At 40.4% G+C, this 12,709-nt stretch overlaps 3 protein-coding genes across 4 annotated transcripts; 1 reads left to right on the forward strand and 2 right to left on the reverse strand.

Moving 5' to 3' along the window:
• Positions 1-1,135: 1,135 nt before the first annotated feature.
• LOC116199344 (pentatricopeptide repeat-containing protein At5g21222-like) lies at positions 1,136-5,318 on the reverse strand. Of its 2 annotated transcripts, none has more exons than XM_031529669.1 (4): positions 5,136-5,318; positions 3,896-4,096; positions 2,744-3,655; positions 1,136-2,315 (listed from the first exon to the last, which is right to left on the reverse strand). In XM_031529669.1, exons 2-4 carry the CDS (start codon positions 3,956-3,958, stop codon positions 1,443-1,445), a joined length of 1,848 nt encoding a protein of 615 aa, XP_031385529.1. In that variant the 5' UTR covers positions 3,959-4,096; positions 5,136-5,318; the 3' UTR covers positions 1,136-1,442. The 2 variants fall into 2 exon arrangements, with proteins under 2 accessions (XP_031385529.1, XP_031385528.1); XM_031529668.1 differs by having other exon boundaries at positions 3,896-4,102.
• Positions 5,319-6,976: 1,658 nt separating this feature from the next.
• Positions 6,977-8,993, forward strand: LOC116199345 (chloroplast processing peptidase). Its single transcript, XM_031529670.1, has 5 exons — positions 6,977-7,501; positions 7,939-8,076; positions 8,324-8,410; positions 8,496-8,563; positions 8,662-8,993. Exons 1-5 carry the CDS (start codon positions 7,037-7,039, stop codon positions 8,822-8,824), a joined length of 921 nt encoding a protein of 306 aa, XP_031385530.1. The 5' UTR covers positions 6,977-7,036; the 3' UTR covers positions 8,825-8,993.
• Positions 8,967-12,296, reverse strand: LOC116199346 (protein LIKE COV 1-like). Its single transcript, XM_031529671.1, has 7 exons — positions 11,989-12,296; positions 11,362-11,414; positions 10,797-10,906; positions 10,241-10,408; positions 9,779-9,879; positions 9,506-9,632; positions 8,967-9,416 (listed from the first exon to the last, which is right to left on the reverse strand). Exons 1-7 carry the CDS (start codon positions 12,166-12,168, stop codon positions 9,319-9,321), a joined length of 837 nt encoding a protein of 278 aa, XP_031385531.1. The 5' UTR covers positions 12,169-12,296; the 3' UTR covers positions 8,967-9,318.
• Between the last annotated feature and the right edge of the window lie 413 nt (positions 12,297-12,709).

Raw genomic sequence — 12,709 nt, forward strand, 5'->3', positions numbered from 1 at the left:
GCATCCAAGGGTTCCTATAGATGGAACTGAAGGCTATAATAAAGTTGTGCAACTCAATTTTTTGATAACTATAGCTTTGTCAATAAGACTCTTCTGCACCCGAGCTTGATAAATTCTCAAGTAGAGTCGTGTACTGCCTGAATTATATCTCCCGGACTCTATTTTTTTTTTGGAAATATATATTTATGGTATTATCATGAGAAATTGAGAGAAAAGACAAATATATTAAAAATGAATTTCTGAAAGGTCATTTCACTTCAAGCGCTCTAACATGAGACAGTGCTTCGTTGCTGGGCCTTTTTAGCTCAATGTCATCACGAAGGGTTGATATTGATTTCAATTTGCTCCCTCGAGTTGTACACTTTTCCTCACCTTCCCCCCTTAGTCTCGATTCTTACAATTTGCCCCTGAAATAAATTTTCTCAGTAGGACCCCGATACTTGCTGGCAATACAAACCCAAGTGGTCGATGCAAAAAGCGTGGAGAACGAGTTCCACCCTCGTACCATTTGTAGTGACTAAAGTGATGTAACCTATAATACTTAATTTTGGACAACTCTAAAAAGGATTTCACGACTCTAGCATCTTATTTTTATACAATTCCTAAATATCATTTTTTTTCTTTTACAAGTAAATCATTATCTATTTGTTCAAGCAGTTTTTATTGAGAGAGCAAATGATCCCTGATTGACTTCTATAAGGATGACTAACGAAGGGGCTTCTCGCCAGTGACATTTCCATTTCTATGCCGGTGGGCGGCAGGAAGAAAAGGTTTATTTTTAATATGCTCCCCATAGTTTGTGTATTCTCTTACTTTAGCCCCTACTGGAACTCAGCATAGAATGGCATATTACATCCTCCTTCACACTTTTTCATTCCATTCAATTTAGCCCTTTTAGTTTTGCAGTTTTACTTTTACATCCCCTTATTAATACTCATAAAAAAAGGGTCAACAAATTCTTTTTAAATAAAGTCAACTTCTTCTTAAACGTAATTTCCATTTCCAATAATAGAAAGGAAAATGGAGAACTACACTTATTAGCCATAATCAAACACATCTAAATCGAACTGATATATAGTGAGTTGCTTGCGTGTGAGTCGGCAAGTTTTATTGCTCAAACTCGAAGAGTCATGACTCCGAGAACTGGTTAGACATTGAACAAGCAGACAAAACGGAACCAATTATACATACAATTTGTGAATGTCTAAGCACAGGGAGAGGTCACTGTATACAAATATATATATATAATGCTGCATCCAATGGCCCTACAGATGGAACAGAAAGCTATAATAAAGCTGTGCAACTCAATCCCTTGATATCTACAGCTCTGTCGAGAGGACTGTTCACCACCTGAGCATGATGAATTCCCAATTAGAGTCGTATACCGATCGACTGATCTCTCCCCAAGTTCAGGAAACCAAGTAGTATTAGCCTCACATGTTTCAGCTTAGAACTACCAGCCTGAATGAACTGATGCCCTGGCCATAAATATCAGTCCGGCTCAGAAGCTGCTTCCTCCGACATGAGAATGGCCGGACCTTGAGCATAGGAGTGTGACTGAGGAGGATCGACTTGGTCCCGATCCACAGATTGTCTGCTGACTGCAAGGGACCTTTTAGAACCATCTGGGATCTTGCCTGGGACGATGATCCATTCTGATTGGACACTGCTCCAGTGTATGAACCCGGGAGGTCGTGTTTCCGATAGATCATCTCCAGGCTCTCCATTGATGCATCTCCCTTCCTCGAACCCGACTTCACCTCAAGGCCATTCCTAAACCCATTGATGACACGCTTAGCCTCACCAGTAAGGCCAATGGCCAGCCATGCGTCGGCAACGAGCTCTATGCTGCTTTGCTCGGGGCCCACACCCTTCTCCTCCATCTCGTACAACAGATTTTCAGCCTGCCATGGCTGTTTTGATTCTCCATATCCCCACATGAGCGTCTCAAATGTCTTCAGGTTTGGGGAGATGCCTGACTCGAGCATGTTGTGGTATACCCTCATTGCATGCTCCATCTTCCCCACTGCGCACCACCCGCTTAGGATGGTAGTGAAGATAACAACGTTAGGAAGAACCCCGACTTTGGACATCAAGGTGAGGATGAACTCAGCCTTCTCGGGCTCGCCAGCCCGGGCATAGCCCTTGGCGAGAATGCTGAATGCATGGACATCAGGCTCTATCCCAGCCCGTATCATGTCATCGAATATCTCCTGGCACTTCTCCATCAACCCTGCAGAACTCCAAGCATTCATGATTGTGCTGAATGTTATCACATCGGGCTTGACACCAAACTCTTCCATCAACGTCAATGCCTGTTCAGCAGAAAGGTGATTATAAGCAATTAAGCAACTCGACCAAAGAGAACTCCAAGAATGTCTGCAGTAGTCATTTATAGCTTAAGAATGCGTTTAAATTCTCCTCCATTCTTCCTCGAGAGAAAAACTCGAGAGACGTATCTTTTGAAGCGCAACAAATTTTGCAACTCAATTACCTTAGGCCAGATTGTTTAATTACCTTAAAATCCATGATTTGGCAAGGAGAATGGAAATATAAGTTCACTTTCCAAGACCACAGAGTTTAATTTGTAAGTTGCAATCAGATGCATTACTTTATGTAATGTAATGTAATGTAAAGTTGTAAGTTGCAGTCTCAGTGCTTCCTGTAATCTCGGTTTTATTCATGAGAAAGAAAACTGAAGTATGCAGACTAAAAGAGGAACCAAACCCAACAAAACCCTTACCTCATCCACTCCCTTGGTATTGGTAACATCCAGAAAACCCTTGATGAGTGCATTAAAGATCACGAGGTTTGGGTGCACCCCAAGATCTCTCATCCTGTGCACGAATCTCATAGCATCAGCCATATTCCCCTCTTTACAGTAGCCGCTAATTATAATCCCGCAAGTCCGCTCATTCGGGGACACCTGGTTGTTCTGCATCTCAGGTATCAATCCTTCAGCCTTGCTGGTCTCCCCATTCAGGGCATAAGCCCTTGCTAGCGTGTTGAATGTGACCACATCAGGCCTCACTCCCCAGGCGACCATTCTGTATACGACGTTCCATGCTTCATTGATTTTCCTCTTGTTGCACCAAGCCCTGATAAGAATATTGTACGTCCGAACATTTGGTTTCATGTTTTCTTCCTTCTTCATGAGCTCAAGCAGCTTTACTGATTCCTCAGGCCTGCCCACAATTCCGAACCCTTTGACCAGAGTATTGAAAGTGCTCGTTGTGGGCTCGCAGCCGCAACCCTTCATCTTATGGAACACTTTCATAGCCTGGTCGATCTTTCCTGACTCGGTCAATGCATTTATGACTGCGTTGAAAAATATCGAATCCGGTTTCATCCCGCTCTGCTCCACCTTGGAGACGAGTGAGAGAATGGACTTGTAGCGCTTCAACAGGGTGAGAGCAGCGAGGAGAGTAGTGTAGGTTATGAGAGTCGGCCTGTGGCCTTCTTCTGTCAAGCTTTTAAATATGGACTGGGCTTCATGAGGCTTCTTTCGCTCGATGAGGAGGCTCATAAGCTTGGTTCGGGAACGGACCGTGCGACAGTTGTTCTCGCTGAGGCAGGCAAGGCAGCACGATTGGTTCCTTAAATTTGCTGGGCTTGTAATCGATGGAAAACTGTTCTCATCACGCAGTATATGTTCCTGTAAAGACAAAAACAGAGCAAAACAATAAGAAAACAGTTGTTTGTACTAATCATTCATTCAGCACCACTTAAGGAATGCAATCAGAAGCAATAACCATAAAAAATTGTAAAAAGCAGATTCAGAAAAATTTCATAAGATGAAGAAACTAGTCGGTTTAGGGCCTCAGACTGAAGGGGAGGGCTTGTATAATCCTTGAAAATCATAACAGAAGGAAAGCCGATTCAAGTAATTCAGTACCATAACAGGTGATGCATCCATCTGCTTGTTGCTCATGACTGTTCCCTCCTGATGTTTGCCCATTTCAATCGATATCGTATCTAGCTAAGCATCCTTCACTGTTCCTCAGAGGCAGATTATTGTGCTCATCATAAAGCAATCATAGAGAACCAAGCTGCTAGTGAAATCCACTTCAAACCCTCAGCCCTAGTCCATGCAAGACTGATCCTGGGAGGGGGAAAAGTGATTAGTAAACCAATGTTTGAAAATAAGCCAATATTTTTTGCAATTCTCGTACTTGCATTCCTGCGGAACAAACATGAAATTATTGTATCAATGTGATCATACAGACTCAGACAATGTGCTGCATCAGTTCCTATTGCTGAAGTCAATTGATTCACGGTAAGGACATAATCAAGCATTGATTTGCTCAACTGCAGACCCTCTTGTAAAGAAGGAAGTAGAAATGGGATGAAACTAAATTGCCATTTAAGATGTAACCATCGCATTCCCCGTGCCAGACACCGCCGAATAAGAAGACAGAAGAATATTCCTATCAATAACGTCATTCAAATTCAGAAATAAAAGGACCTTATAAAGCACCCTAAAACGCAACAGTCTTAAACTAAACCTCCTACGGCAACAATCGTTGCATCCAAATACTGGTAGCATCTAGCAAGGTGCTGACTTCCGGTTTTTGATCACCAGTGCCAGTTGTTGAAGACTACATCACCTCATAAGGATTTAGAAACATCTGGTATTGCAACTTAACAGACATTTAATAAGAAGAGCGGGCTCAATTTTCAACACGAGTTAAACCAATTCCAAACAGCCACTAACGTTCCGTAACACCCAATTTACATGAAGCAAAAGCCCGTTCACGACCAGACATAACTTCCAGAACCACATTCAACAAACTAGCATTGTCTTAAAAACGAAGACAACTTCAGGCCCCACCAAAAAGACAGAGAGAGGGAAAGAATTCTGGTCCGGCAATGGTGGAGCAGAACAGAGTGAGCATGCAATGAAGGATCATAATTGAAGTAGAAACTCAAAGCTTAGCTGGGCCAAGGAGAAATGGGACCAAGAAAAGTAAACCAAAATCCAAGATTTTCTCAAGGATCACCAAGTCGAACTCTTCATTGGAAAAATTTTCAAAAACCATTCAACACTCAAAATTTCCCATGATGGTTTCAGAGAAATTTCAGCTCAATGCCGCAGTGATCACCTGATAGCAGTAGGAATTAGGATAGGCTTTTACCTTTAGCTGGGGGGGAAGCTGCAGGAGCAGCAGCTGCATGCTGAAGAAGAAGAACTATAACATTTATTTATTTATTTATTGTAATTATTATTTTGCTATTATTATTAGAGGAGGGAAGAAAGTGCAGGAAGGAGGGAGAAGAGGGTTTTGGACAGTATCGGAGGAGATGGGTCAGTGGTGTGAGATCAACTGACGTTTCTTATCCACAAATATTATCAGCACCAGATTTTCTTGGATAAATTTTGAGGGTGTAAAAGTCCAAAAAAAAAAAAAAGGGGTCGAAGCTTCTTGCAATTTTATGTATTTTCTATGGTGACAGTAGTGGTGGGAGGCCATTGTTGTTCCACGACAGCTTCATGTGCAAGGTCAAAAATGAAGACACAGTGCTCTTAATTAGGAAATCTCCATACGCCGGTTTTCCCACGAAAAATCTCAGTTTTTTTTTTTGGGGTCTAAAATCTCCATGGAAGACATCGTCAATTCATCATCTTGCATTCCCAAATACTACAGCGTGGATTGCTATTTTAAGTTGTTACCTACCCTCTCAAAGTGAAAAAAAAAAAAAAGAGGCATGAATTCTTACCGAAACAGTACCATTTTGATCTCCGTTGTGTCAAAATTTGATGGATTCACCAAGTAAACCATTTCGCCCTTTAACTTGACAGAATCCAATAAATTCAACTGGTAATGGTGAATTCTGATTTCCACAGGCAATACGGGACGTGGTCTAGTTTAAGAGACAGTTTCAAACAAGATGATACAATGATCGAAATGCTGAATTCCTTTCAAGACTCAGATACACGGTGAAATGAACTCACATCCAATTTGACCATACTAGATAAATGCAATCATTTTGCAGAAGGCAGTCGAGTTTTGTATGGCAACCGCTTTGCTCAAGTATCTAATAAAATTTCTAAGATGAAGTCGGGTAATATGACATCGTCAATAAGTCATTGCACACTAGGCAGAAAGCTTGATTCCATAGCAGTCAACAACCGTGATTAAATGGAGATAAGACTACCTCAATAGTAGTAATTCTCGATTCATGGCCCTTGGGCCAAATGCTAGATCCATCGGGTAACGAGGCCGGACCGATATCATGGAATAAAGCTAGACGAAGGCCCACGACATTGCCCATTGGGCTGCTGTTTGTAATCTTAATGGACCAATAGCCCATCTCCTCCCTTCCCGCTTTTGTCCTTACCAGGGAGAAGGAGATGTGATATGGCGGCATTGTTTGGCAAATGAAAATTTTTTTAACTCTACTGCGTTTTACTACATTTTAATTATAAATAATTATATTTATTTGTAGTTATAATAATTGTGTTGTTAAATTATGAGAAAAGTGAAAAAAAGTAATGAATAGTTGAGAGAAAATGATGATTGTGTTGTTGAATTGTGGAAAAAATAATGAATAGTTGAGAGAATTTAGTATTAAAAATTGAATTGAATGATATTTAAAATAAAAAATTGAAGAAAAAGAAAAAAAAGTAATAATCGTATTGTTAAATTAAAAATAAGTAGAGTAAAGTTTAATTTAGTTTCAGAATTAAAGTAATTTTGATTTTGATTGTGGAAAAGGACAAATGAGATGAAATTATAAATTTAACTTGAGAAACGTGCATTTTTGTTGTGTAGTGTGTTGAGTTAAAGTTAAAGTTAAAATTTTTGACTTGAAAAATGTGTATTTTTGTTATATAATATGTTAAATTAAAATTAAAGTTCAAATTTTTGTGATTTTAACTTGGAAAAAAGTATGCCTAAAATTTTCATTTGCCAAACATGACTAAATTGTTCTTAATTTCAGTGAATTACCTATTCCAAGCAAAATAAAAAAAGAGGAAAAAAAGAAGAAGAGGATCAGGACATGAGCAAGAAGCGGGCTTGGAGGGGACGCAGACATGGTGGCGTCTCTCTCTCTCCATCTCCACTCCCCTCTATCCCCAAAATCTCCAGCTCTATCCCAAAACCCTAGTCCGCTTTCCTCGCACCAACCATTTCTAAAGCTCAGGTCTCCTCCCCGCAGCTTTGTTAGAATCTCAACCCAATCCATCGACTACAGGACCCCAGTTCACCGGGCGAGCTGCAAGAGCCTCAAGGACTCCAATGAAGAGACCGAGGCGGTGGTGGACTCTGGCGGCGATGGTGGAGGGGGAGGTGGCGGGGGCGACAACGATGGGCAGGAGGAGAAGGAGGGTGGAATATTGCCCGAGTGGATGAACCTCACCTCCGACGATGCAAAAACGGTTTTTGCAGCCCTGGCGATATCGCTCGCGTTCAGGTCGTTCGTGGCGGAGCCAAGGTACATTCCGTCGCTGTCGATGTATCCCACCTTTGATGTCGGTGATCGAATTGTTGCGGAAAAGGTACTTCCTTGTTTGCTGCTATGAGGAGTTGACTGGGGAGCTGTAAAAGTTGAAGTATTGTATGTTCACATTAAGACCGCATATGTAGTATTTGATTATATGAGATTGTTTCGGGTTAAAGGATGCTTGTTTTGATTATCTCCCGTGGAAATTTAACATTTTGTGCTGTGAAATTATGTGGTTTCATGTGAACGGGACTGAGTACGGTTGCCAAGAATGCTGCATTGTCGAAAAATCGAAGAATATGCTTAGACAGGGATTAGCTGTGATGTCTTTGAATTCCAAAATGAAGGTGTTTTCTGAAATTCTAAATGGATCCTGTCGCTGTTCGAGAAGATAATATTGGCTTAGTTTGACATGACCATAAGATGCTGGGGATGAGAAATCTCATCTGATAATCTTGGAGTTGTTACAGTTTCTTTATTTCTATCTTTCAGGTGACGTACTATTTCAGGAAGCCTTGTGCGAACGATATCGTGATCTTCAAGAGTCCTCCAGTTCTCCAGGAAGTTGGATACACGGATGAAGATGTCTTCATTAAAAGGATTGTTGCGAAGGAAGGTGATATTGTTGAGGTGAGATTTTGTTCAAACGTTGAACTTTGGACATACACGTACCTGTTGGGATTAGTATATGAAGAAGAAAATGAGCGTTCTGTGTAAGTTTCGTACCAGATTGAGCTGTAGCAATACAAATTTAGTACTCGGGTTCTGTCACTGCTGATACAGATGAGACAATGATAAACTGGGTTGATATCTAATATGTTATAATTCTTGCTTGCTTACCTTGCGAGTTATGATTTGATTTGGTGTGCATTTGCAGGTTCGTGATGGGAAGCTCCTAGTCAACGGGGTTGTGAGAAAGGAAGATTTCATTCTCGAAACACCCTCTTACAACATGACTCCCATTGTACGTTCTGCTTCTTTATCTTAAAGAATCCTGAAATTTTAAAAAAAAAAAAAGTCTGTCATGATGTGGTTCATCGATGTTGCAGCGAGTACCCGAGAACATGGTCTTTGTGATGGGCGATAATCGCAACAACAGCTACGATTCACATGTCTGGTAATAAAATGTCTCCTCATCTACCATATATTCAGGGTCCTTTGTTGTTCGATGTGTTCATTTCAATACATGCTGATTATTCTTTTTCCTCTTTGAAGGGGCCCACTACCTGCTAAGAATATCATCGGGAGATCGGTGTTCCGGTACTGGCCTCCAAAGAGGATAGGCGGGACTGTGCTTGAGAAGGGCTGTGCTGTAGACAAGCAGGAGAGCAGCTTGGTCCCCAAACAGAGCATTCAGCCCACTGCTTCCATTCAGTAAAAGGAATTTTGTATGTTTGAGAGGTTCCATTCATCCATTTTGTTTTTAGCTTACGGGCAATGTAATTGTTTCATGTAACTGCAGTTTGGGATAGCTTGTTTGTGCATGATTTTCATTATCTTGCAAAGAACAAAACAGGAAGAATAAAACTGGTAACTCCGAACCCATACTATATTGAGCCTAATGAGGAAATGTCGAAGTTCGAGAACAAGCATTGGAAAACGGCATGTAAGAAGCTCCAATATAGATAAACCACTCTAATTGTGTACTGAGAAGAAAAACGATCTAAACAAGAGAAAGCTGCCTAGAACCCAGTATTCATTCATCAAACATGTTACATTACAAGAATCTAACGCTAATCTTACACTCTACCCAGTAACCCTTTTCCTACACACCGCACGAATCAACAGAAACTCTGTTCCAATTCACCTGGATGTTGACTTCAGAGAAAAATTCAGGAACAGAAGAATCCTTTTCTGCCTTTTGATCTCCAATCAAAAGCTGACGGTTCTACTCGTCTCCACTCTTGGAGTTCGGGTTTCAATTGTAGACAGGATCTGAGGCATTGACATGCCCCCAGAAACAAGAATTTCTGCTCCCAAGAATAAATGAACAAGGTAAGAGTTCATGGAATCAAAAGGTAGGGAGTATCAAACATGAGCAAACCAGATAAGTCGTTACCAATGCCTTCTCTGACGGACAAATTCGGTCTGATAACATCCTTTGAATTAACCAGCAGTATATCGCCGATGTAGAGATGGTTAGTGGGAACATAAACACAGCAGAGTTCTTCCTCTTCCATATAATTCTGCACAAACCAAAAACTCAAAGCAAATATTTACTCAGATGTCCCCAGGGGCCCAGGTAATTTCAAAAGATAAACTGACCATCATCATCAGATTTACCAATTCAAAGGATAACACATATTCTTTACGAAATAAAAATTATTCAAACCTGTAGAACCACAGATGATGAAGTGATGAAGCCAAATGCATATTCACCAATTCGGGGATGCCGTATTATGGCCACTTCCTTGAAAGCCTGCATGTTTTGATCTGAGAGAGAGAAAAGGATCACTATTGCAATCGCAGTTCATTAAAGGAGTGGACATCGAATCAGATGAGCTATGCATAAATCGATTCAAATGAGGTTTCAATTGGTTGCAATAGATCTGGTAATCAATAAAAAGATGCAAACTTTATATGTGTGTGTGTGTATGAGGAGAGGTACATAGATTTAACCAAGCGCTGGTTGTGTCAATGGGTTCATCAAGAGAACTTTTCAAGAGACATTAATCCAGCTCTTTTATTCCCCCCATTTTTCCCTTCAAGTAGTCCAACTCTACTTCTAAATCTACAAATACAACTACCAGAATTGGAAGTAAAAATTTGTAAGAGAGAGTTAAGGAAAACTTACCAGGAGATATCGCAGCACTAATTTGCTTGGAGGCATTATATATGTGACGAACAAACGGCATTCTTTTGATGAACCATTCACCAAGGCTGAGCACAGATGCACCCAACCACGATGACATGAACACACCAACCAAGAATATAAACGTTATGGATGTTATGAATCCAAGACCTAATTAAGAAGAACGAACAATTAGCCTGAAGAATTTGGACATGACAGCAAATATTCTCATGACAAACAATTGAAGCACATGAGGATGTTTATTCTATGACAGCCCATTTTGCAACCACTACCAATAAACTTCATAAAAGGGGACCAAATTACGCCACCAATATACTTTCGTAACAATAACAGCTTTATTGGTTATTCTCAGGCTTCTCAACAAAAATCATGTAATACATTTCCTTCAGAAAGTGCATCGGAAAGAACACCACTATTTACATGGAGAGAAACTGAAAAAAATAAACATCAACAATAGAAAATAAAATCCATTAATATTAAGAGCAATTGTTTCTGTTTCTAGAACATTGGGATAAGTGTCATGTAACAAAATTCTTACCAAAAACATCGATTCCAAGCTGAGCATAGATTGGAGAGAAAAAGCCGTCAACAAAGTGAATAAACCACCATGTTATGTAGAAGGTAATTGCTATGGGCAACAAAATGACACTGCAAAAAAGGGCAAGAAAAATTGTGGCATCAGATCTAACAACAAAGTTAACAGAAAAGGGGTAACCATGATTACTACGTTTTTCGTTTTCGAATGGCCATACAATATAAGCTTACAAAACTAGCATTATGGATAATCAGATTTTGAAATCCTGGCAAACCCAATAATCTGCATCTACAGCATGACAAATGAATGGCTGGTAAAACTTCAACGTTGAATTACCATCTTTATGAATTAGAGGAAAAAGTTAAAAGGTTTACAACTAAGGTTTCTACAGGCTACTTTATCTCCACCTAGTCATGCCGAACACAACTGAAATAAAGAGAGCAGCTTATTCAGCCTAAGCATCATAAGAAAACAACTCATTCCGGTAATGCTAAAACTGTGCCATTAGTTACACAATAATTGACCCTTATAAAGTAAGTTCACAAGCATCAGCTAGAAGGAACCATACCATCCAGTCATGAACTTTTTTGAAGCCCAGCTCCTAACTACTTTGTGGAAAGCCTACAGCAAAGAATACTACATATCAAGCTCAAATGATCGTTGCAGAACAAAAACGGAGTTAACAAGTCAAAGTGAAGAGAGCACTAAAATATCAATTCCGCAAAAGATACTAGCAGTAGTCGTCTACCCAAACCACAAATGAAGCTTAAAATTTGCAACAAGGCAAAAGAGACAAACTAAGCTATGGAGAACGACCTGAAGGACATAGCATCTTGATTGTCAAGTTTCAACTGAAAATTGGGCGAAATGGAAGAAAAATAAACACTTTAAACAAGAATTGTCAACACTAATTCGGGCTTATACTTCCAGTGCTTCTTAAGATTTACTCCAAAGCAATAATCAGGGAAAACTTCTGATCAGAAAGGATGAATCGAAGGAGCTCAACAATGGATCAAGCATGTGAGAAGTGATATTAATGCAACGACGAGCTAATCCATTTCTCCGAGTAGTTGCAGGAAGCAGGAGATCCAGTCCTCAAAACAAAAGCATCGAGTTTCCCCTCGGAGCAAAGAACAGAATCGATGAGCTAACATGAACACGAGAAATCGACTGAGCATAAGAGATCAAAACACACCTCGCGGCCGGTGAGACGCGCAGACGAAGAAGAGGAGGGAATAGAAGTTTTGGAAGAAGAGGAAGACGAGCCGGCCTCATCATCGCCGGGGGAGCTGTTCGCGACAGGAATCAGAAGCTCCCGATCACGGTCACGGTCTCTATCTCTACTCCCCATTATCATAAGCTCGCTATCGCCCATCGCCGGAGCTCAGCAGAACGGCGCTGTCAAACTCGCCGGAGATCCCAAAGTCATATTCTCTATCGTCTCGTCTCTGCCCCGCTGTTTTCAACTCCCACCCTGCCCCCGGCTTTCTTCTTTTATTATTTCTTTTCTTCTCCGATTAATTTTTTGTGATGCCAAAAATAAAAGAAAGTCCCCAGGAACATTTGCAGACTCATCCCTCGGAAAAATAGAAATTGTACTAATGCACCAACATTTTACGTTATGCATGCCTGCCTCTGTCTATTAGAATAGGACATGCAACCACAAGCAATAACCCGAGTTCTGCAAGCAAGCGAGTCTAAACATTGTGTATTTTTCTGCAATCTATGAATCGGCATTATGTAATAAGTCGTATATTTGTTTTAAAATAGCTATAGTATTCCTTAAATATTTTTTTTTGGATAAATGATGAAACTTCATTGATAACAGATGAATTTACATCAGAAACCAATACCATTTTCCTCTATACGGAGTAAAATAAAAAATACCCAAGAGCTACTCCCAAGTCAACTAGTTG

The sequence above is a fragment of the Punica granatum genome, chromosome 3 (assembly GCF_007655135.1).
Source record: "Punica granatum isolate Tunisia-2019 chromosome 3, ASM765513v2, whole genome shotgun sequence".
In the NCBI taxonomy this organism is placed as follows: Eukaryota; Viridiplantae; Streptophyta; class Magnoliopsida; order Myrtales; family Lythraceae; genus Punica; species Punica granatum.